We start from the raw sequence: 24956 nt of genomic DNA on the forward strand, positions 1-24956 counted from the left end.
CTACTAGAACAAATTTCTTAACACAGATAACTATAAAAGTTATCTTTTTTCTGTTTTTCATACAATATGATCAAAGGACATTAAGTGCCCGTAGTCTAAGAATCACCCAATTACTGTCTACTGTCTAACTTCAAGCCGGTGCATCAAAGACCCAGAATCATTGCTCACACTAAACAAAGAGGTGAGACTAGATTAGAGACTAAATATGTATAAAAGTTGAATTATTTACGAAAAAAATGTGTTAGTTATGCCAAAGACGTTTAAAAAAACAGAAATGTTTAAACGTTAAAAAACGATGTTTATAATATGGCAAAATGTAAAAATAGAAGAATAGAAAGTTTTTTTAAAAACACGTTTAAAATGATTGAAAAGGGTGTAAAATGTGTGAAAGAATAGAAAGTTCCTTAGAAATATTTTTAAAATGTTTACAAATGCTGTAAAATGTGTAAATGCATATTCCTTAAAAACACACAAATATATTTAAAGCGTGTTTAAGATGAAGAAACACATGAAGTGTGTGTGTGTGTGTGTGTGTGTGTGTGTGTGTGTGTGTGTGTGTGTGTGTGTGTGCGTGCGTGTTGGGGGGAGGGGGGGGGTGGCTCAGCTATTCATTTGTTCTGTGGGGGTCATTGTCCCACACTTTGAAAACCCCTGCTCTGTGGATCAGGGCTTTGTTATGGGGATCACTATTTTTAAGGTGGTCAGAAAATTTAACTGCCCTCTTTTGAACTTTAATAATTAGTGGGCATTGTGCTAATTAATTTGGTGTTTTGGAGGTTTAGTTTTGTTTGTTTTTCATGCAGTCTCTCTCTCTCTCTCTCTCTCTTTCTCTCTGTGTGCGTGTAGCCCGCCTCTCGACCAATGGCTCCGCCCACAAGCCCTGGACGTAATGTCCCGTTCCCACTCCGGAGCGGAAGGTGGCGGTGGTTCACGTAAACGCTGGTGTAAAACCGTTAAAAAAATAATCTAGAAGAAGACGGCGACAGGCGCAAGATGGCGGCCGCTGTGCGGCGGGTATTCAGGTAAATATCGATAAATAATTATGTTCAGAATTTAAGCTAATTTCACACGTCAAGCACCTTTCTTATAAAGTGAAGTAACTTGTAGGTTTGATTGGTGGAATAGAGTTGAGTAAAGTTGGAAAGATATTCATAGATTTGATTTTCTGGAACTAATAATAACTTCAAGGCGAATCGCTATTTAAATCAAATGACACCTCTTTTCAAATGTGATATAGACAAACTACAACCCACCAACCCCCCCCCCCCCCCCCCCAAAAAAAATGAGACGTCGTCTGTTCTTTATGAATGACATTGATCTCAGCGTGTCGCTGGCTGCGAGACCGGAGTTTAGGGACCGTCAACAAATTACCACGGCAAAAGGAAATGTTTTCATAAAAACTCAGTAACGTCACATTTATGGTTTGTGGTAACACCAAATTCACATCACACATCAGTTGTTATGTGTCGGACGCAGCTCGGAGAACCGACCAGCGTTTGAAGGACCCAGTATGAAATAAGCAGAGCACGGTACAAAGGCTAACTGAATTTAATACATAACAGTGATGTGATACAAAACAACAAAAGAGTGTGCGGTCTGGCGTGGTGGTGATACGGTGCGCTCCCAGCAGCGCTAACGGTCCGGAGCCAGAAGCCGTTCGGACCCAAGGACCCCGCCGACACCCCCCAGGTGGCCGCAACAAACAGAGTCTGTGAAAGAAGGAACCATTATGTGAGTCCACACTCTACACACAGAGAGAACACTCAAAGGTGTACATAAACAGCAAACACTTCCTGGCTTAATTACTAATCAGCTTCCCAACCTGCAGGCATGGAACATCCAGTTCACAAAACTCCACTGCAGTGGAAGTCGATACATGACTAACGTACAGCTCAATATAATAAGGTGTGAGGGACACCACATTTACTGACTGTATAAACGTTAGTCACAAAATCTAACGTACCTCAGGAAGTGTGCTGACGAGCGTGAGACCTCACCCCCTCCTCTTTCACAGACCGTGCATCAAACCCTGGACGTTCTCTGCATCCACTGATGATGAGATGGCTCCCGAGACGACGATCTCACCCGTCTGGTCACAAGGTCGAGTCTCTGGCAAATACACACTGTATACTCCAGTCGTAAATGCCACCATGTTCCAATCCATATAGATGCACCACAGCTGTGAGTCCTGACGAGCCGCAGGTGATCAGGGTGAGGTCCTGATAACCTCAGCAACACAGCCACTCAGTCCCAAATGCAAGCCACCTGGAAGGAAAAACAAAAGACAGAAACAAAAAGGCAGCCAGGCCCCCCAGCCATACAACATCAGTGAGCTCCCTCTGGTTGCACTGCAGTACTTAGACATGAAAAATATATGATTTTGAAATTTTTTTTATTGTAATAAATTTTAATGAAATCTCGGTAGCTTTTTATTTAAAGCTTGTAGTACAACCAAACTCACATCACACATCAAGGTTGTACTGCAGCAATGAGAGTGGAAAAATGTACTATTATATAATTTGAGATTTTTTTATTTATTTCAATAAATTTAAATGAAATCTTAACAGATTTTTTAAAAGATATTTTTAATGTTTTGTTGTTGCAGAACTGTGAGCTACCAACAACAACGCCATCTGCACACTGGTGAGCACCACCTCCTCCTTCACCTCCTCTGTTATTTCCTCCTCCTTCTTCTTGATTTCCTCCTTGACTTCTTTTTTTTAACTTCCTCCGCTTCCTCTTTTACCTCTTCCTCCACCTCCTTTACTTCTTCCCTCACTTCCTCTTTTACCTCTTCCATCACCTCCTTGACTTCCTCCTTCAGTTTCTCCTTTGCCTCCTCTTCTTCCTGTCTTTTATAGGTGGCACTGTTGTACTAGTCAGACTTTTCATTGGTCAGATGTTTTCAAAACTGCCTTCTTAATTTGTCAAGACTCACAATTTTTATATTTTGACAATTCTGTCCTCAGGGCGTCCTTCTTTGCTCAAACCACTCAGGCCCCTCCCTCTCCTGGTAGTGACTGGAGGTGGTTACCTTGGTTACCAACATTTTAAAAGGAAAAGTCACCTGGATGATGGAACTCTGCCCCCTCTGGCTAGCCCCACCCAGGTAGTTAGTGCTCTGCTCCTTAACGCTTGATTTCCATCTCTGTTTTTTTTCCTCTTCTGTGCTTTTTCTTCCCCTCCTTGTGTCCTTTACTTTATTTTTCTGTGTTGTTCTTACATCCTTTATATTTTTTCTTTTTATAATGTCATTTCTTTCATACTATTTTCTTTCTCCTTGGATCTGCTGAGTAGAGGAGTTTTGTTTTTTCCTTCGTTATTTCCAGTTATTTAAAAAAGAAGATGAAGAACAGGCTGAAGCCATGTCTTATTAATCCTACATCCCATAATTTATTCCTTAAACCACCACAGCAGATCTTCCAACACTTTTCAGGAGGTCAAACTTTCATAGTCTAAAAGTTAATCACTATACAAAAAACAAAATCGTTACTTATATACTAGCACTTAGAAATTCAACATATAGAATGTACTTTATTTTATTTTTGTCTGAAATAAAAAATAAGATGTATGTGGGTATGTTTCCACCTTTCACTGGCCTGTTGCCCAGCAACAGTACCTGTGGCATTGCCCCTACATAAACCGCACACAGCCCCCCTTCCTTCCTTCCTTCCTTCCTTCCTTCCTTCCTTCCTTCCTTCCTTCCTTCCTTCCTGTCTGTCTACAATGTTAATCTGAGCAAACACTAGCTCTACACTAGATCTTTGCATGTGAATGAAGGTCAATGTCTTTAAGGTCCTGGTGCTTTCTGTCTTACTCTGTGGTTGTAAGACTTGGACTCTAACCACTGACCTAAAGTGACAACTAGATGTCTTTGGTACCAGGTCTCTTTGGAGGATCCATGGGTACTAGAATGACTTTGGTGCCAGGGTTCTTTGGATGATCCTTGGGTACCACTGGAATGACTTTGGTACTAGGTTTATTTGGAGTATCCTTGGGTCCTGCTGGAATGACTTTGTGTCAAATGAACGATTACTTAGTGAGAATCACAAGAGGAGGATCACTGACATTGTGAGGGAACTTCAGCTATGATATTTTGTCCCTGTGATAACAAGGTCCAGGTTCTGATGGCTGGAGGACTGGGTCAAAGCACCTCCAGATCTGCAGCTCTTGTGGGATGTTCCCGTCTGTAGTGATCAATACCTACAAAAAGTGGCCCAAGGAAGGAAAAAGGTCATGTAAGTTGTACTGGATAAATAACCTCTTGAAGGGACAGGTCTGGACGAGTCTGTACCTCAACAGGTCAGGTTTGGAGGGGTTCGTGCCTCCATGGGTCAGGTCTGTTTTGGTGGCAAAAGAAGGGCCAACACAATGTCTGGCAGGTGGTCACAATGTTGCAGCTGAAAGGTGTATGTACTAGTAATACAGTTAAAAGCAGATAATAGTTGCCATGGCAGTGCTTTTTTGTTTAAGAAGCTTTTATGTTGAAATAATAAGAGAAATTAATATGCTATTATTTATACAAATATATAAATTTTAGGCTGTAGACCTGGACCTACAACACAACATCATAGTTAATAATCTACAATGTGTAGTAAATGAAAAGGTGCTGTATTTTATCAGAGTTGCATTACCAGATGAAAGGTCATTATGATGTCAGTCAGACCGGTTACACTGTCTCTGTTTGACCTTTGTCTGATGTTTTGTGTGGTGTACTCTGCTTTTATGTTGTGAAGCACCTTGTGGCTCTTGTCTGTGAAAGGTGCTATATAAATCAAATTTACTTACTTACTTACTTACTTACTTACCTTTAGTGGCCATAAAATGTAACATTATTGGTCAGTCAGAAATCAGGTAAGAGATGACTCGATCTGAGTGGTCAAAGCGCGGAAAGTTAGTCATCAAAAGATTCAAGTTTGTTCAGTGTGTGTGTGTGCGTGTGCACACCATTTTCTCATTCAGTTGAATGAAAAAATGTCCAAACTTTTGACTGGTGGTGTCCCAAGGAAACAAATGAAGCATGCATATTGTTGTTTGGTGGGAAGGTGGATGGAACCTTCTTGCGCATGCTTGAATTTTTTTTTCAGGCCCGCAGAGCGCATCAGGGCTAGCAGTCAGCCGTAGAGTGAACACGTGTTCATTGCACCCATTGGATTCTCATTTGCTATAACATGACAGCATGACTCGAGCCAAGGTATTGTATCAAATTTTGGAAAAAATTGATGACTCAAGTGGAAACCATTCACAAGATTCAACAGGCTTTTGTCGATGATGCCATGAGCATAACGCAAATAAGAGTGCTATGACTAGGGTTGGGTATCGGTTGGGTTTTATCCGATACCGATGCCTACTCGGTATTTTTTAAACGATACCGGTGCTTAAACGGTTCTCGAACCGGTACTTTAAAAAAATGAACTGCACACACTTTGTCAAAAAAACAATACCCTTTTATTCCTAAATAAAATTGAAACATAATATTAAGTTGTTGTAAATCTTTAAACAATATAATAAAACATATGATAATAATAAATAAAAAATAAAATGTCCATAATATCAAATAGAACAATAACCCGAACAATCACTTTAATATAAATACAACACAAATATGGAACAAAATATTATAAAACAGTTATTGCACATATAAATAACTTCAATTCTTCAATTGCAATTCTTCTGCAGGAATATCAGCATATTGGCCTTTTCTGGCAATATACGGCATCTTTCCTGGCTAATTGCATGTCCAGCACAGGAGAAAACCCTCTCAGAGGGGGTTGAGGAGGCCTGCACGCACAAATACACCTCTGACAAGGCAGACAAATTAGGGAGGGTATCCCTCTTACCCCACCACCAAGCCACAGGGTCTTGTCCAGATGTGATTGCTGGCATGCCTTTGTAGAGCTCAATCTCTTTCTTGACCTGCTCCGTGATAGAGAGGGCACTGCTTGTGCTCATAGTTGTGTGGAGAAGTTCCCGGTCTTCATCCGCAAATAACTGCTCCAAGGCTGACATCCTGTGAGCTCCTCTTTGCTGCAAAATACAAACAAGTTTAGTATAGCACAAAGAACAACTATTCATCATCACTGTAGACAAGATAAATAGTATATGACTGCACTTACATGTCTGTCCTCTTGCTCCACCTCCACCTCATCATCACCATCACCACCTACTTCTGCCTCACTCTGATGAGGGTCCTCTAGTGGAAGCTGCAGACACAAACCGATTACCCACAAAACAGAAATACTTAGTTAAAGAAACTGTAACATAGACATAGAGCATATGAAAAAGATAAGCAATTAGCCCACTGTCTCTGACAAATATGCTGCAAAATACCTGAGTTGCCGTGACACTGTCAGTCGTTGCTTTCTCAAGCCTATCCCAAGCTTCTGTAACACCAACTCCCAGCTTGCCTTTAAAGCGAGGGTCCATCAATGTGGCCTCCTGAAGTTAGTTCTGAATTTCTTTATCCTGTAATGAAAACATGATTTAGTGTCTAGTAGTAAAAATTGTGTAGTTTGGCTTCTCTCTTTGTGAACATAGAGATTGGCTGCAAATAGATAGTACCTGGTATCTTTTTTTGAGATCTCCCCAGACCTTCTCTTTTATAGCAGCCACAAACATACTGTCATCATCTGTGGGTAAATAGTGTGCCTCCAGCTTTGTGAGGATTGGGATGATTTGGCTGCATGTGGGGGACTTGTCACTTGACACGCAGAGGGTTGAGGTGTACTGGACTTTCATGCATTTCATGAATTCCTTTGCCTTCTCAAAATCACTGTCAGTGAGCCGCTCTAGTCTATGGAATATAAACAATAATAAAAAAATTAATGAAAATAATTACAAAAGTTAAATTGACATTATTACAAGGGACCCTCCTGTTTATCACCTCACCTGCCCCTCTCCATTGGCTTCCTCAGTCTTTGATCGAGGCAAGCTGCCTGGATTACAGGGGACTGCTCCACAAACCGCTCAACCATGATGTACAGAGAATTCCAGCGAGTCCTCACATCAAGGATAACATTATGCTCTGACAAATCTAAAACACAGACATTTGAATTACAATAAACAACTTCTTATATTTAAATGTATCATGATTATATTAATGCTGTTTACTGAGGAGTCGTTGCTTCTCTCTCAAAACAGTTTTGCTCATGGTGGAGGCGCTTCAACCACACCACCGCTGCACAGATCTTTGCACACCACCTGGTCACAGCTTGGATGCCATACACCTTCTGTGCTGCCAGGTTGAGTGTGTGGGCAAAGCATCCAACTTTTAAAAATTTTAAATTTTTCAGGGCAACATCCAAGTTGCTTGCATTGTCTGCTGTGGCAGCAAGGACTTTTCCAGTCAACTTGAACTCCTCAAGAATTTTGTGGATTTCCTCTGCCAACACTAGCCCTGTCTGAGCCTCATAAACTGCTTCAGTGCTCAGAACTTTCTGCTGGATGCTGCCCTTGTAAATGTAGTGAACAGTCACTGTCAGATAGTGGTCCTGTGCCACGCTGGTCCATCCATCGCAAGTAATTGCAGTTTTGCTGACGTGTGCAAGCTGTTGGATGACATTCTGTTTCACAACAGAATACCATGCAGGTATTAAGGTGTTGGATAGGTCATCCCTGGATGGTGATTGATATTTAGGGTTCAGGGCAGTGCTCATCTCCTTTCAAAAAAAACAAAGCAAAAAACTATATATATATATATATATATATATATATATATATTAGTCTATTTTAATATCAGCCACATTTTCACCTGAAAGATGGCAATTCCACCATGGAAAATGGATGAAGCCCCATCACCACAAATTTGGTGACTGCCCTGGGGATTTCCTCCACCTTCTCCTTGGGTAGTGCATTCTTCTTAGCCAGGGTGAAAGGAGTCACTGTGGTTACTTGAAAGCCAGAAATAAAAACAAACTATCAAAATAGTTAATAATATACACCTGTCTGTTACTCATTAAACGAAAATTGATACTGATGTAAATATACTGAAAGTTCAACATTTGTTTACATATATTCAGACTTTTGCTTTAAGCAGACATTGAGCATAAATATTTAATAGTGTAGCCTCGAGACAGGTATATCGAGACAGGTCACGTACAACTGGCCTACAGTCTTTAGCTATAGCTTACCTATTTGTTGTTCCTATGCAATTGCAAAATTGCGCATTCAGTCTTGTGCAAAATGCGCATTCAATCTCGTACATTTTGCATACATACAGTACTTGTTATGAGGTTCATGTTAAGCATAACGTCAGCAGACACTGAGTGGAACTATATATAGCCAGGCGTTAGACACACGCTGTTAAAATGCAACAGTACTTGCTAATGCTAACCTAAGACACTTAATAATCAAGATTTGCGGTTGGCATTAAACTAAACTTACCTGAAGAGGAACGGCTGCTGTCATCGTCATCATCGGTGATGTGCAACGCCACACTAGCAGGGCTGGGAATGGGACTTTCTTCAATTTGCCCTGCAGCTCCTGCTGCCGAAGTGCTGGGCCGTGAAACGTCGCGCAGTTTATCAAACACCGTGCATTGTTCAGCTTTCAAATAAACTCCGTGACTGGCCAGATGCTTCATCAAATTTGATGTGTTACCTCCCTTACATGCAATTGTTTTATGACATCTGGGGCACGTCGCAGAGTCATTGCCCTTGGGTGTGAAATGAAGCCAAACTTTGGAGCGTTTCGCCTTCGGCATTTTTATTGATCCTCTCGCTATCAGTTCTCATCAGCTAATGCAGCGCTGACGTCACGCAGGTTGACGCCAGAACACTGAAGTGATTGATGAAATACAGACTTTGGTCATGGATGACTGTCGTGTCACCATCCAAGAACGGGTGAGGTGGGGATAAGCACGGGTTTGTACATTCCATTTTGACGGAGGATTTGGGCATGCAGAGAGTGTCAGCGAAAAATTAATAATTGATTCCTGTGCAGACTGCTACAAACTATGTTGGATAGCAACATTAGATCACGTGGGGGCTTCTCCTGACTTGCGTGAGGGCTGCTGGGATATACACAGCGACAGCCAGTCAGAGTAAAGAAAGCCAGTGTTGCATGAGCTGGCTGCTCGCTCGAACAAAATACACCAAGATGGCAGAAAACTCTCCAAAACATCTTATTTCTGCATATATCTGTGTTTCTCATTTATTTTGTCAAATGTAGCAAGAAATAAACACTCCTACATCTAAAAACGCTATTTTTGAAACCAAATAACACCTCTGAAGTGATTTACACATTTTGTGGATTTTACCACGTGCTCTCTGTGAATGCGCATCACGTAAGATCAAAGCCTCATGCATGTGTTCCTGCAGACTGTTAAAAGGAAAATAACGTATTTGTGATGGAATCCCACCCCGAAGTAAATAGGTTATATTCATTACAATGAGGCAGAATTTTGCAGAACATTACAAAAATAAACCAATAATATTATAATGCATTGATCTTGGTAGAAAGTAAATTTTGTCAGTTTAGAGAGTTTTGAAAGACTGTATAGATTTAATTAAATTTTAATTTAATTGTTCGCGCTCTAATTTTTGTCGTCTGACTTCTTATTCTTTAAAAAAAAAAAATCGTGTTGAACTTGTAAGGACTTTTTCTCTTGCCAGGTCGGATTTTTCTGGAGGCTGAGGAAAGCTTTTCGCTTTTAGTCAGTGAGTCTTTGGAGGACCTTGTCATTCCTTTCAAACTAGTCCTGGTGCTTTGTCTTCTGGTGTCCAAGTGTTTCTTGGCAGGCTGTTGTTATGGTTGTCTTGAGCTCCTTCCAATGCTTATGAGCCAGAACGGAGCACACGGTTCTTTCATCGGGAACTGTTGAAACTCTGCTTTTGTTTCTGGGTCTTCCAGCTTGTTGATGTTGAACATTTTAACAGTTCTGCAGTGTGTATGTATATGTATATATGTGTGTGTAATTTCCGGTGCTTACTTCCATGTGTCACCGGATTAATAGCCTTAATAAGATATGTTTCACTGATTTTTTTTTTTTTCCCCCCCCCCAAGTTTTTATTGGAGTATTCACTTCGTACATGGCAATCACACAGTGCTCTCCAGCATCAACAAGCAGGGCTCCCATATGCAAATGAAAAGCATCCACAGCACTACAAGGTGTGGAAGCTCTCATAAAGAAAAAAAATAATATTAAATAAAATAGAATAATAAATAAAAACATTTCGCTGATTTTTGAAGATTTTTTTTCTTTATATTGAAAACCTCCTCATCTGAGGTTAGTTTTTCAGTTTTATAAATTCATGAGGCTAGTGTGGTTGGACACTGCAGTAGGAAGTCACAGATGTCTGGTTTAAGCTGCAAGCTTCTTTTTTGGGGAAGAGGACCAAGAGGGTGGGGGTGTTCTGTCCCGTATGTATACTTGTTACAATTTATTATTTCAATCTCATTTTTTCTTACACTATTTGTTTTTATCTGGTTTATTGTGTTTTGTCACTTTCACTCCCTTGATGCTTAAGGTTGCCCAATGTTTGTGTCACCCTTTTTTTGCCAATATGGGATGATACCCATACAGTGATACTGCTGGAAAAGTGCACATATGGCTGACAGTAGTGCTATGGATAGTGTCATTACTCTTATCCTGGAATGTGTAGGGTATGCATGGTCCTATAAAGAGGTGTAGGGTTTTCACCCATTTGAAACATCTTAAAACAGATGTGACTTTTGTCCAGAAAACTCATTTACATATGAAAGATCGTAACAGGCTTAAAAAGCCCTGGATTGGCCACATCTATCAAATTTTGATTCCAGAGCGAGAGGTGTTGCAATTTTAATCAGTAACAAAATGCATTTCTCACTTTCTAAAATGGTTGCAGACACAAATGGAAGATATTTAATTATTATAGGGACTATCCTACACAATCCTGTTGTTCTGGTGAATGTTTATGTTCCAAATTTTGATAATGCCCAGTTTGCCCATAACCTTTGGGGATTATCCCTTATTTAAATACACACCTTCTGAATTTTGGTGGTGATCTAAATTGCGTTATTGACCCTGTACTTGATAGAACTGCCTCCGACATAAAACCCCCTTCTGCTATGTCCAGATCAATTTTATTCATGCTGAGGACAACCTGGAGAAATGTGTGTGTGTGTGTGTGTGTGTGTGTGTGTGTGTGTGTGTGTGTGTGTGTGTGTGTGTGTGTGTGTGTGTGTGTGTGTGTGTGTGTGTGTGTATATATACACACGTGTGTGTGTGTATATATATATACACACACACACACACAGAGTTGTATGTTGTATTTTGTATGATGCATGATTTTCATGATTTTCCTTTATAAATCATTGGTTGTCTGGATCAGAAATTTCAGTTAAATATATCATATAGCAGGCAAACACACTGATATTTGAGAAGTGAAAATGAAGTTTCTAGTATTTACAGAAAGTGTGCAATAATTATTTAAACAAAATTGGGAAAGTGCATAAGTTTGGGCACCCTTGTCATTTTATTGATTTGAATATATTTAGCACTAATTATTGGAACAAAAAATTGGTTTGGTAAGCTCATTGACCCTTGACCTCCTTACACAGGTGAATCCAGTCATGAGAAAGGGTATTTAACGTGGCCATTAGCAAATGTTTCACCTCTTTGCATCTCTTCTAATGAGTGGCAACACGGGAGCCTCTAAACAACTCTCAGATGACCTGAAAACAAAGATTGTCAACATCATGGTGTAGGGGAAGGCTACAAAAAGCTATCGCAGAGATTTCAGCTGTCAGTGTCCACTGTGAGGAACATAGTGAGGAAATGGAAGACCGCAGGCACAGTACTAGTTAAGGCCGAAGTGGCAGGCCAAGAAAAATCTCAGATAAGCTGAAGCGACGGTTGGTGAGAACAGTCATAGTCAACCCACAGACCTGCTCCAAAGACCTACAACATGATCTTGCTGCAGATAGTGTCTCTGTGCATTGTTGAACTATACAGCGCACTTTGCACACGCAGATGCTGGATGAGAGAGTAATGCAGAGGAAGCCTTTTCTGCATACATGCCACAAACAGAGTCACTTGAGGTATGCTAAGCACATTTGGACAAGCCAGCTTCATTTTGGAATAAGGTGCTGTGGACTGATGAAACTAAAATTGAGTTATTTGGATATAACAAGGGGCGGTGTGCATGGCTGAAGAAGAACACAGCATTCCAAGAAAAATACTTGCTACCTACAGTAAAATGTGGAGGTGGTTCCATCATGCTGTGGGGCTATGTGGCCAGTGCAGGTACTGGGAATCTTGTTAAAGTTGAGGGTCACATGGATTCCAGTCAATATCAGCAGATTCCTCAGAACAATGTTCAAGAATCAGTGACAAAGTTGAAGTTGTGCCAGGGCTGGGTCTTTCAACAAGTACAACATTCTGGAATGGCCATCTCAGTCCCCAGACCTGAATATTATTGAAAATCTGTGGTGTGATTTTAAGCGGGCTGTCCATGCTCAGAAGCCAACAAACTTGAGATGTTTTGTAAAGAAGAATGGTACAAAATACCTTCAACCAGAATCTACACTCTCATTGGAAGCTATAGGAAGCATTTAGAGGCTGTTATTTCTGCAAAAGGACGATCTACTAAATATTGATGTATTTTTTTTCTGTTGGGGTGCCCAAATTTATGCACCTGCCAAATTTTGTTTAAAGAATTATTGCACACTTTCTGTAAATCCTGTAAACTTTATTTCACTTTTCAAATGTCACTGTGTTTGTCTGCTATATGATATATTTAACTGAAATTGCTGATCCAAACAACCAATGATTTATAAAGGAAAATCATGAAAATTATCAAGAGTGCTGAAACTTTTGCATGCAAGTGTGTGTGTGTGTGTGCGTGTGCGTGCATGCGTGCGTGAGTGAGTGTGTTTCTATGTGCCCGTCTATATGTGCGTGCATTTCTATGTGTCCGTCTATATGCGTGTGTGTGTGTTTGTTTAAACAAAGTAAAGTCCGGGTGATTTGACAGACTTGCTGGCATTTTTTTCTTGTTGTGCTGTTTCTATTTATAGTGAGTGAGATAAAGCCGTTCACAGGATTAAGCATTTATCTGTCGTTCCCGTCCTCGTCAGGCTGCTTCTTCACTGAGCGAAGCAGCTCCTCCTTGTTTTTGGGAATTGGTCAAAATTGTCAGGTTGTTTGTTCATGGTGATGATGTGTTCATGGTGAGGTTCCTGTCACGTGGCAGCAGCCATCAGGACTGCAGACTGCTGCGGCAGGTGAGACAACAGCGGCGTGGTATGGCTGACGGTGAAAGAGCGGGAGGAAGAGCCGGGCTGCGAACACGGTTCAGGTGGGAGAGAAGCAAATGTTGAGTAGAACTAAAATGTTCACCAAAAAATTAATTGAAAGTGAACAGTGAAATAGATTTAACATGAAAAATCTCATAAATTACTAAAAATGCTGCCAAACAGTAGTTGCAATAAAATACAGAAATATAACTCTACAATGAGGAAATTTAAACTTTAAAAACTTCTAAATCAATTTATAAAAATTGAGTTGAGATTTTTTTTTCTAATCAGAATCAGAAAAGTTTTATTGTCATATGAGTGAACAAGTTCACAACATTAGGAAATTGTTGCGGTACTTGGTGCTAACATAAAAGACAAAAATTTTTTCTTAAATAAAATAGAGCAGTAAAACAAATAATATATAATAAAAACTTTACACTATAACAATGTTACAAAATGTACAGAATGTATATGAGCTAAGATAAATATATATATATATATATATATATATATATATATATATATATACACACACACACACCCAAGGAAAAAGTGTCAAATGTGTGCTTTTGTTAAAGTGCAAAGTTTATTAAAACTGTAGTGAAGATTTTGTTGGTTAAATGCTCTGTGATTTTGGATTCTAGTCTTCTTCTCCATCGGAGAACAGAGAACTGGACAAAGGCAGAGGACAAATTTCATTGTATGAGCAATGACAATCAAGGCCCTTCTCGTACTTCTTCTTTGTTAATCCAGAAAGTTGGATTACCGTTGCCGATGAGGACAATCTGTAGCTGCCAGGAAACATTTTTACCTCCACCAAGCAGGTTATGTTTTCGGTCACGTCCATTTGTGTGTTTGTTGGTTGCTTGGTTGGTTGGTTTGTTAGCAGGATTACTCAAAAAATCCTCAACGGATTTCAATTAAATTTTTACCAGGGGTGTATTGTGGCCTAACAGAGAAGTCATTAAATTTTGGTAATGATCCGGAGCACGATCTGGATCCAGTAATTTTTTTTAAGGATTCTTTATCATTGCAGGATAGGGCCAATTTCAACATTTTTGCATCTAACTTCATGAAAACAGGTCACAAAGGCTGAACAAAAATTAAGTTACGACCCAACAAGAATTTAGCATTTGTTTCTCCTCATTGAATAAACTTGTTATTAGAAAATTAAAAAAAAACTTGTGTAGTTCATGCAGTTTCTCTTTATAAATACATTTGCTGAAGATCTAAGGCTTTAACCCTCTGGGGCCGACACTGTCATATACAGCGGCTGAGACCAGGCTTTACTGAATTATAAATAACTTTTTAATGATATGAGATAGAAACTTACTTTTTTTTTTTTTGCTGAAAAGTTAGCTCCGCGGACGTTCGAGCTACTGTCCACCATCTTTGTACTCCTCATAGAAGCTGTGTGATGACGTGAGCAATGTGAGTGTCCAATCGGAATTGGTTCACCGTCACATGGTTTTCCAAAATCCAATCGTAGGGCAGATTCACCTCACGTGACACACCAAAGATTGTTTTTAGGAGTGATGTGTTACTAGTTGGCCCGTTTGAATAGCCCCCTAGCTGCTCCAGTGCGCCCTGCGCCATTACGCACAGCGAAAGTGAAAGTGAGCAGACGGAGAGCCACGTGCTCAAGCAGTGTGTATCAGGATTGCTCGACTAGTTTTCCTGTGAATGTTACTGGATAAGCCTGTGACACGATCTCTTGCTCCGGCGTAAAGCACTGTTTACCATATCAATGGAACGAGGGGGGAGGGGCCACTCCTCAAACTGAATAAGCCTCGAAGTGTGAATGTTGCTTTCAGAGCAGGAGAGAACAAACACATAGTCAGCTTCATAGTAGAAGTTTGTGATGTGACATTTGTGTAATAGCAGACAGAAATTGCTTTGAGATGAAGACAAACAAAACACATAGACCATTTTGTATATATTGTTTGAAATGTGCATTTGTGTTTATTGTTTGAACCTTTTTTGTTGTACAATATTTCACACAAGAGCCCAAATTACCTTTATAAAGTGTCAAAACAGTGGTTTATTATAGTTTGCTGTGTGTTTTGAATAAATGTGTGTGGAAAATTATTTTCCACTTTACTTTTTCTTTTCTTGTTTCTGATTGTAAACCTTTATTACACTTATAAAACACAACTATAGCATATATATTTTGAAAGTACAGGTTGTCCTGAAAAAAGAGACATAAAACTTGATTGTGGGATGCAGGGAGAGCTGTTAACAGCGATAATAAAACATTTATGCAAGGCGAGTGAACTTTCCAAAAAATGCCCTCGGACCCCAGATGGTTAACCACTGAATCTGAAACATGATGGTAGATGCGTGAAACGACATGGAAAAAGTCTCTTTGCCAAAGGGTATTCCATCTGACGTCAGTGACCCTATGGCCTTGGCAGAGGTTTGTGCTGTCCGAGTGCTTCTAGTTCTTAACTCAGTTGAGGAGACGTGTGTTTTGTTTATGTATTTGTGACATAAATGTCAGGGAGTTTTTCTATAAAAAGAACTATATGGTACTTCTAATTTGGAAATATGTATTCGTGTTCGTCCGTAGGGCTTCTTTTTGTATAAGTTGCCCTCTCCTCTCTTTTTCCTTCCTCTGTAATGCCGCCTTTCGTTGTCATGTCAATTAGGCTCCAGGGGCCGCGTTTGGCTCTGCGTCGCCGCCTGAGCACGCTCAGTAATGTCATCTGTCGCCCCACCCCCTGGCGCCGCAGACCAATTGCCTTCCTCTGCTACTTCCTGTCTGTCAGTGCCTTGCGACCGTTGGCCAATCGGGTAAGAGTGACTGCTGGCTGTCCTCTGGTTGGACAGAGAAGTAGCCATATATGGACACATTCTGATTTCATGTCCATTTGACTGCTTCTTTTCCTTATTACCACTCATCCTCTTTCCCCTCACTGCTCCTCCTTTTTACTTCTCCTTGCTCATCCTTTTCTTCCTCCTCCTCCTTTCTCCTACTTCTGTTTAATTTTTGGCAGAAATTTTTTGTTCATTTGGCCTGCAGGTGGCGTTGTATCGTTCATTTCCAACACGCTTTCTCTCTCGAGCTTGGGGTCGTTTGAATGGCGTTGACCTCCCCACTTGGCTCAGGAAACCCATCTACTCGCTGTACATCTGGACCTTCGGAGTCAACATGCAGGTGATGAGGATTGTGCTTTGTTTGCGGGCTAATGGATTAGCACGCTACGATTTTCTGACTTCCTGCATGTCTGTGTTGTTTCACAGGAAGCAGCTGTGGAGGATCTACATCATTATAGGAACCTGGGTGAATTTTTCCGGCGACGACTCAAACCTGCTGTTCGACCGCTCTGTGCGTCCTCTTGCTTGGTAACGCCTCCTTTTTTTCCCCCTCTCTCTCTCCTGCCCAATAACACCTCCCCTTATTGTCATCCTGCCTCCTAACCACACTTCCTTTGACTCAGATTTCTCCAGCTGATGGGAGGATCCTCCATTTTGGGCGGGTCCAGAACTCAGAGGTGGAGCAAGTTAAAGGAGTCACCTACAGTCTTGAAAATTTCCTGGGTCCACAGAGGAGACAGGTCAAGAGTAAGGCCCCGCCCATTGCCACACCGCACTCTGGTCAGTTTTAAATCATAAAGCGTTCTACATATGGTAGCAGAGCCAGGCGTTCTTAGACTCACTCATTCTTCTCTGCAGGCTCCTCCTCTTTCAGGGAGCACCTACTGTCATCTCCCGTAAATGACCTGTTCCATGTTGTGGTGTACCTGGCGCCTGGTGACTACCACTGTTTCCATTCGCCTACAGACTGGAGGGTGGAGCTTCGCCGACACTTTCCTGGTGAATTTCCTGATTTTCTTCTTTATTTTTTCTCTGTAACCTTTATAATAGTAACTCATTACTTCAAGGCCTTCAAAGACATATAATTGCATTTTGTTTCTATACTTCATATTTATTAATTATATGTCCGGCAGTTGACCACTTTATTAATTCTGGTATTTCATTTTACTGCCATCAGTATACAGTCCATGAAAGTAACTACTTTAGTTAACTTTAATGCTAATGTTAACATGCTAGAGTTAGCATTTGAACAGGTGACGTCCTTTTTCTCTAACCTCAGTACTAGCATTAGTGTGTTAACATGTTAAATTTTAGGCCATGAAAGTGTTAGTAAGCATCATATGTGTGCTGATAGGTTAGCATGGCTGTACATATTAGCCTGCTGACAGTAACATGCAAACTCTGTTTTCAATGCTTTCTAAAGCCCTTTTCACACCTGGCTTGCATACAGTTGCGTTGTGATGCGTATGGAGTACGCTAGAAAATTGCGCACATTTGGCGTAGTCCTTGTGTAGGCTAGTGTGTGATTGCGTGTGTCTGCGTTCCTAGTCTTGCTTACAGTTGTATATAGTTGCTTACTGTATGCTTACTGCCACGTATGTAGCCCTCACTGCTATTTTCTGCATTTGTGGAAGTGCGCTCCGTTCTCAAAACGGTTCATGAAAAGCAAACGGCACTCACGTTTTCCAATGTACAGTGGGACACGCTGCTGTCTCGTCAGGGCTCATAACAACAGATCACAAAGTTCAGAGTCTGTTCTATTTGCCCACCCAAAAAAGAAAAGAAAATATTGTCATTTAAACTCACATACTTAAACATCACGCTTCTTGTTTCAGCATGCGAGAGACAGAGAGACAGAGCACTGTCTCCGGTCCTGTAAAAAGAGCAGAGTGTGCGCTGTCTGTGTTCTTTTTTCAGGACCTGCTGCTTCTGTTCTCTGGATTTCGAAAGAAATACAGTTTATGAATTGAAAGAATGTAACCATGTATTCTGATTATCAGATTACTGAAGTGCATACGGATGCATTCCTGCCGTAGATCGGCTCATGCACATGCAATGGCTCGTTCAGCCAGTTAGACACTTGTGCGCCTAGCAAGCACAGGCGCTACCGGCGCGTATTGTTTCACTGCACACTTGCGCGCAGGTCCTGTTCTGAGCACAGACATGTCCGCCACTTTGATCACCTGTTGTAAGCAGGCACAGGTGATGTGGGCTGTGTTGATCATGCAGTCACATGCACACACGCCAGTTCCATTAGGAATTAACCTGGACGTGGAAATGTCCTCCTGCTGGCGATCGGTCCTTGAGCAGTTATTAATAGACTTATTTAACTTGCCACAATATTGAGAGAACTGAAGGAGGTGAAAGCAAAGCAGAGCTGCATCTAGTGGTCACACAAGATCCATCCGCAAGGCGTGAACGTGAACATGTCCTCTGAAGGTGGAAGCTTGGCTCTACTCTTCTTCCGTGGTTTTGAATCTTTACTGCCAGCAAAGTCCAGCGGGATGAATAAAATCTATCAATCAATGTATGTACTGATAAAAGGATTTTTCGCCCTGGTGTGTAGAAGTGCGGAGGCTTTGTGTACAGGAGCGCAGTTGTGTAGATTTACAAACAGTTGCAGTGTGTTGTGTAGATTTGCTTGAAACTGTGTACTTTCTGCATCCAGTGCTCTACGCCAAAAAAAATTAAACGTTTAATTTCTTGCGTCCTCCTCGTGCAGCCCTCAGCATACTGCTGCGTAGGGAGCAAAAACGTGTCACTGAGCTGCTTAAACTTGGCGTAGAGCTGCATAACTCAGCGTAGACGGTACGCCGCAATACACAACTATACATTGGCCCCGGTGTGAAAGGGGCTTAACATGTGAGTATAGTTGTAGCCTGTTTGATTGTTAACTAGTCAGTGTGTTGTTCTGTGTCTGTTGTCAGGCTCCTTAATGTCAGTTAACCCGGGCGTGGCACGTTGGGTCAAAGAGCTCTTCTGCCTTAACGAGCGTGTGGTGCTCGTAGGCCAATGGCAGCACGGCTTCTTCTCATTGACAGCTGTTGGTGCTACCAATGTGGGCTCTATCCAGGTTTACTTTGACCAGGTGAACAAAGGGGCACATCATGGATTGCCACACATAGTGAACAAATTTTGAACCAATTGCTTCACAGTTTTATAATATTTGAAACACTAATTAAAGCAGCTACTTTTGGAAATTATTCATTGTTGTGAAATGTCATGAAATGTCTACTCTTCCTTTTTAGATATTTAGATATACCTTTATATACTAGCATAGTTCCACCTTAGAATTGGAATATAATATATAAGATATACCTTACTGAATTTTCATGAATCAGTAGCAACACCCTAAAACCCTCTCTCCTGCCCTCTGGTGTTTCATGGCCTTTGCCGACTTATCATTTGCTGCATCACCTGTGAACCACCAAATGTTGTAGAGATCACCAAGGCCATGAAACAGAAGCAGGCGGGAAAGCTCCAGAGACCTGCAGCATCAGAGCTGAGCTTCTACAGATGGGTGGAGATAGTGTTCTCCTGGCATGGCCAACAATCTTTGTTTCAATCTGGGAGACAGGTATCATCCTGACAGACTGGAAGAAAGGACATGTTGGCCCATTCTAGAAAGGAAAAGGTGATTCCATGGATTGTGACAACTACAGGGGTATCACTCTGCTGTCTGTGCTTACAAGGATTATTCTTAATTGGATTCAGTTCCAGCTACTTACTGCTCAGTGACTGGAACAGTCTGGCTTCACGCCCAAGAAATCAACCATTCACCTCATCTAGCCCTGCGAGTACTCAGAGAATGCAAATGTGAATATCAGCAGTGCTTCTCTGCAGCTCTAGTAAATTTTTGTTGATCAAACAAAAGGATGCAGGAATGACGAGGACAACTGTGGTCTCTTTGTGGTCTTTGTTTGTTTGTGTGTGTGTTTTTTTTTTTTTTTTTTTTTACTCAGACATACACATATCGCAAGACATACAGTAGTGTTCAGAATAATAGTAGTGCTATGTGACTAAAAAGATTAATCCAGGTTTTGAGTATATTTCTTATTGTTACATGGGAAACAAGGTACCAGTAGATGCAGTAGATTCTCGCAAATCCAACAAGACCAAGCATTCATGATATGCACACTCTTAAGGCTATGAAATTGGGCTATTAGTAAAAAAAGTAGAAAAGGGGGTGTTCACAATAATAGTAGCATCTGCTGTTGACGCTACAAACTCAAAACTATTATGTTCAAACTGCTTTTTTAGCAATCCTGTGAATCACTAAACTAGTATTTAGTTGTATAACCACAGTTTTTCATAATTTCTACACATCTGCGAGGCATTCATTTTGTTGGTTTGGAACCAAGATTTTGCTCGTTTACTAGTGTGCTTGGGGTCATTGTCTTGTTGAAACACCCATTTCAAGGGCATGTCCTCTTCAGCATAAGGCAACATGACCTCTTCAAGTATTTTGACATATCCAAACTGATCCATGATACCTGGTATGCGATATATAGGCCCAACACCATAGTAGGAGAAACATGCCCATATCATGATGCTTCCACCACCATGCTTCACTGTCTTCACTGTAAACTGTGGCTTAAATTTAGAGTTTGGGGCTTGTCTGACAAACTGTCTTCGGCCCTTGGACCCAAAAAGAACAATTTTACTCTCATCAGTCCACAAAATATCCCTCCATTTCTCTTTAGGCCAGTTGATGTGTTCTTTGGCAAATTGTAACCTCTTCTGCACTTGTCTTTTATTTAACAGAGGGACTTTGCGGGAAATTCTTGCAAATAAATTAGCGTCACACAGGCGTCTTCTAACTGTCACAGCACTTACAGGTAACTCCAGACTGTCTTTGAACATGCTGGAGCTGATCAATGGGTGAGCCTTTGCCATTCTGGTTATTCTTCTATCCATTTTGATGGTTGTTTTCCGTTTTCTTCCACACGTCTCTGTTTTTTTTTTGTCCATTTTAAAGCATTGGAGATCATTGTAGATGAACAGCCTATAATGTTTTTGCACCTGCGTATAAGTGTTCCCCTCTCCAGTCAACTTTTTAATCAAAACTACGCTGTTCTTCTGAGACAATGTCTTGAACGTCCCATGTTCCCTCGGGCTTTACAAAGAGAAAAGCATGTTCAACAGGTGATGGCTTCATCCTTAAATAGGGGACCTGATTCACACCTGTTTGATCCACAAAATTGTGAACTCACTGACTAACTGGCCACACTACTATTATTGTGACCACCCCCTTTTCTACTAATAGCCCAATTTCATAGCCTTAAGAGTTGTGCATATCTGAATGCTTGGTCTTGTTGGATCTTGTGAGAATCTACTGAATCTACTGGTACCTTGTTTCCCATGTAACAATAAGAAATATACTCAAAACCTGGATTAATCTTTCTAGTCACATAGCACTACTGTTATTCTGAACACTACTGTACTGTAGCTCTAAAGACCAACCAAAAATTACAGAAGACAAAAGACCCCCTCCTGGAGACAACATAGTCTTTTATACTGCCCAAGACAAAGCTCATTTGTGAATATGTATCCAGGCCAAAGTTCTTTCAGACTTTGAATCTCATAACTCGCCCAGGACATTTAGACGATACAATCCTTCGCTGACATCTGCTGTCATATCATGTTTGGTTATGCCAAAGACATGAAGGAATGAATGAAATGAACAATACATTAATATAATATAATTACATAGAGAATGAATGGATGAGGATATGAAAAAAATTGTTATACAGCCTATGTTGATTTTCACAAAGCATTTGATTCAGCTGATTGGACTGCTCTCTGGGACACCCTGAGAATTTGCAGAATACCCAAGAAGTTACTGGACATCATCATCATCATACACAGATTATTTTCCTGAGGATTCTGGGAGGTCTGGCCTCCCCCTTTCATGAGCACTTGGGGAGGTCGGAGCCCCCATTTCATGAGCACTCTGTTGGTCAGGGCTCTCCTTTCCTGAGCATTTGGGGAGATCGGGGCTTTCCTTTCCTGGGGACTTGGAAGTCAGCTCTCTCCTTGCCTGAGGAGTGATGATGAAAGGTGGTGTTTTTGCAATGGAAAGGGCTGCTGTGATCTTGACTCTGATTTACTCGGCCACAGTTTCAGTTCAGGAATTCTTATTTGTGGCTGATTCTATTGCTGTGATAGGATTTACAATAAGAAGTTGTGCTGTAACCACAAAATTTAGTCCTGTGTTTCAGTGAGTTCCCTGTCAGACAGGTAACTCACCCATCGGTTCTGTGCTTTCTCTTGTGTGAGGATTGCATTTTTCTGCCTCCAAGTAGGTGCCTCTGCTTCCTTGCTATTGTTAAGACATTGCAGAGGAGCTTGCAACTCTGTCTCTCCTGGGTTTTGGTGTGTTGTGAAGGTTGTGCCTTCTTGGTGAGGTCTGTGATTCGGTAAAACCACCTCTCTCCTGTCTGTACCGCAGTGACTCAAAGATTGTTGTTGCGTCTCCTTTATTGAAGCTAAGAACAGTAGCAACTCACATCAACTCAAGTCACTTCCGGTAATAAATGACTTTCATTACATCAGCAACCCCACAGAAGATCAAGATGACTATGACCCTGACCCTGACTCTGAACTCAGAACCGATTAAGGTTTTCTGGATGACAAGTGAAACAATTTAAGTTTCCCTGACTCGACCTTCCTGAATACCAGGACCTGGATGAATGAGAATCCCCACAGAAGTATGACGGTCAGGTGTTTGCCACCAGAACTAGTACATATGAGCTAAATTACTTGTATGTACTTTCATGAATTAAGTACGTTTCCTTTAAATTTCTTAAATACCAGATTTTTTCATCTGAAGATTTTTTTTTATTATTTATCATCAGCTTTTTAATTTGCTGTGTTTTTGTGCTTGTGTGGTTTTAAATGTAAATATGTAGGTTTTTAGAAAATAATGAATATGTATTTAATAAAGAGGAAATGGTTGAAATTTAAGAAAATATTTTTTTAAAAAGGTTTCCTCTCCTCAGGATCTCCGCACCAATGCTCCGATCTACAGGAAAGGCTCATTTCATGACCACGCTTACACTGATGGTGGGGTCCAGGCATCACAAAGTGACAGAGGTGTGGCCTTAGCAGGAGAAGGTGTGGCTTTGCAGAAGGGGGAGGCAGTCGGCGAGTTTAACCTCGGCTCCACCATCGTGCTGGTGTTTGAAGCGCCCAGTAACTTCTCCTTCAATGTGCAGACCGGACAGCGCATCAGAGTTGGGGAGGCACTTGGGAGCCTCTGATTGGTCCAGCAACCCCAGGGAGGGGTTAGTGACAAATTTCATGGACAGGGGAAGGATGTATTCATGAAGGAAGAAATAAGAACTCAAACTCCCAGAATGCCATGTGCCTCATAGAGGGGAAATTCCACTTATGTATGTTTGTTTGTGTTGTCTTTGTCATTCCCATGGTGCTGCACTTCACTGCATCCACGACACCATGTAACCACCTTGGATCCTTAATGGCAACCACTCAGGCAGACAACCGTACTATCCCCACATCTCTAAGACCACGTGTTTACCACAGCCAGGTGAACCATGGGCATGTCTTTGACCTTCTCCATACTCTGGGTCCTCAGCACTCAGGCACCTGATAAACATGCCACACAGCCACAATATCGAAGCTAATGTTCCCTCACAATGTCAGTGATACTCCTCATCTGAGTCTCACTAAATAACTGTTTGACACAAAGTCATTCCAGGGGGACCCAAGGGTCCTCCAAAAAAGACCTGGTACCAAAGACGTCCAGTCATTGCCTTTGGTCACTGGTTAGCAACCGTAAAAACAAATCTGAAATATTAACTTAAAACTGTTTAAAAAAATTAAACACACAAATTTAATTTAAAATTCGATAAATGTGACTTTGAGTCTGTAGAATTGATTGATACCCTGACTGTAGCACTTGAGAAACTGAATGAGGAATCAATGTCTGGGTTTGTGATTGTCGTGGATCCACATTAAGATCCAGGCTTTGAACAACTTGTTGGATTTGGCCGTGTTGACATTGTAGAGACGTTTGCTTATCTCATCAATAATGTTCATGTCTCTGTGTCCTCGGACTTTGAGGTCCAGATCTGAGATCTGGGAATATCTTATGGAGACAATAGGCACATGGATAAATATGTTGGTTGATTGAGACCTTTGCAGGAGAACTAAAGTCCAAGTCTTTAGGGTCCTGGTGCTTCCTGTCTGGTTGTGAGACTTGGACGCTAAGCAGTGACCTAAGGTGACGACTGGATGTCTTTGGTACCAGGTCTCTGTGGAGGATTTTTGGGTCTTGCTGGAATGACTGCGTTTCAAACTTTTACTTACTAATACTCAGATGAGGAGTATCGCTGGCACTGTGAGGGAACATCAATTACCACATTTTGTCCATGCGATGTGTTTCTCTGGACATGATCCAGGATGTTTCCCGGAGTGTTGAGGACCTCAGCTGCAGGAGGAGGTCAAACGTCCACGTTTCACATTGTTGCAGCAGATAGATGGTTGCTTTGGAGAGGTGGAGATGGATTGGTTGTCTGCCTGAGTGGTTGCCATCCAGGACTGAAATTTCCCATTATAAGAGTATTGCCTCAGCAACAGTTTTCATTCACAGAGTGAAGCTGCAAATAAAAAACATCTTCCTCACTCAGACAAACGAGGCATCTTTGAAAATGTTATCAGACCTTCTGCAGTCTGAAATCCATCATGGCTGTTCAGAGGCGGAGCCTGACAGTAATTTGTCAAACAGTTTGAACCAGTGAGTCGATTTCTGAAAGAACTGGTTGATTTTAATTCAGAATCTCATTATGTAAACCTATAGAAACTTTTTCCCAAATCCCACTGCCATGACCACACCCACTACATTTGGCCCTGCCCCATTTCACACCTTGGATGTTTTTATTTTTCCTTCAGGATCTGTAAAA

At 41.2% G+C, this 24956-nt stretch overlaps 1 protein-coding gene across 3 annotated transcripts; it reads left to right on the top strand.

Moving 5' to 3' along the window:
• The first annotated feature begins 929 nt into the window (after window positions 1–929).
• On the top strand, window positions 930–24910 carry pisd (phosphatidylserine decarboxylase). 3 transcript variants are annotated; one of them, XM_034191927.1, is made up of 9 exons: window positions 930–1022; window positions 2606–2643; window positions 2970–3109; window positions 16238–16372; window positions 16459–16560; window positions 16656–16812; window positions 16891–17031; window positions 18960–19120; window positions 23034–24910. In XM_034191927.1, the coding sequence occupies exons 1-9, from the start codon at window positions 994–996 to the stop codon at window positions 23292–23294; spliced, it is 1164 nt and encodes a 387-aa protein (XP_034047818.1). In that variant the 5' UTR covers window positions 930–993; the 3' UTR covers window positions 23295–24910. The 3 variants fall into 3 exon arrangements, with proteins under 3 accessions (XP_034047818.1, XP_034047819.1, XP_034047817.1); XM_034191928.1 differs by lacking the exon at window positions 930–1022 and adding an exon at window positions 15864–16008 and having other exon boundaries at window positions 2603–2643; XM_034191926.1 differs by lacking the exons at window positions 930–1022; window positions 2606–2643; window positions 2970–3109 and adding exons at window positions 12967–13277; window positions 15864–16008.
• The last annotated feature ends 46 nt before the right edge of the window (window positions 24911–24956 follow it).

Source organism: Thalassophryne amazonica, chromosome 17 (genome assembly GCF_902500255.1).
Source record: "Thalassophryne amazonica chromosome 17, fThaAma1.1, whole genome shotgun sequence".
In the NCBI taxonomy this organism is placed as follows: Eukaryota; Metazoa; Chordata; class Actinopteri; order Batrachoidiformes; family Batrachoididae; genus Thalassophryne; species Thalassophryne amazonica.

What these genes read in the sequence shown, in the direction of transcription:
- pisd (XM_034191926.1), top strand. Translation starts at nt 13,147, where the DNA reads ATGGTGAGGTTCCTGTCACGTGGCAGCAGCCATCAGGACTGCAGACTG. An exon ending in CCTTCGGAGTCAACATGCAG is followed by an intron (nt 16,373 to 16,458) that starts GTGATGAGGATT and finishes GTTGTTTCACAG; the next exon opens with GAAGCAGCTGTGGAGGATCT. An exon ending in TCTGTGCGTCCTCTTGCTTG is followed by an intron (nt 16,561 to 16,655) that starts GTAACGCCTCCT and finishes CCTTTGACTCAG; the next exon opens with ATTTCTCCAGCTGATGGGAG.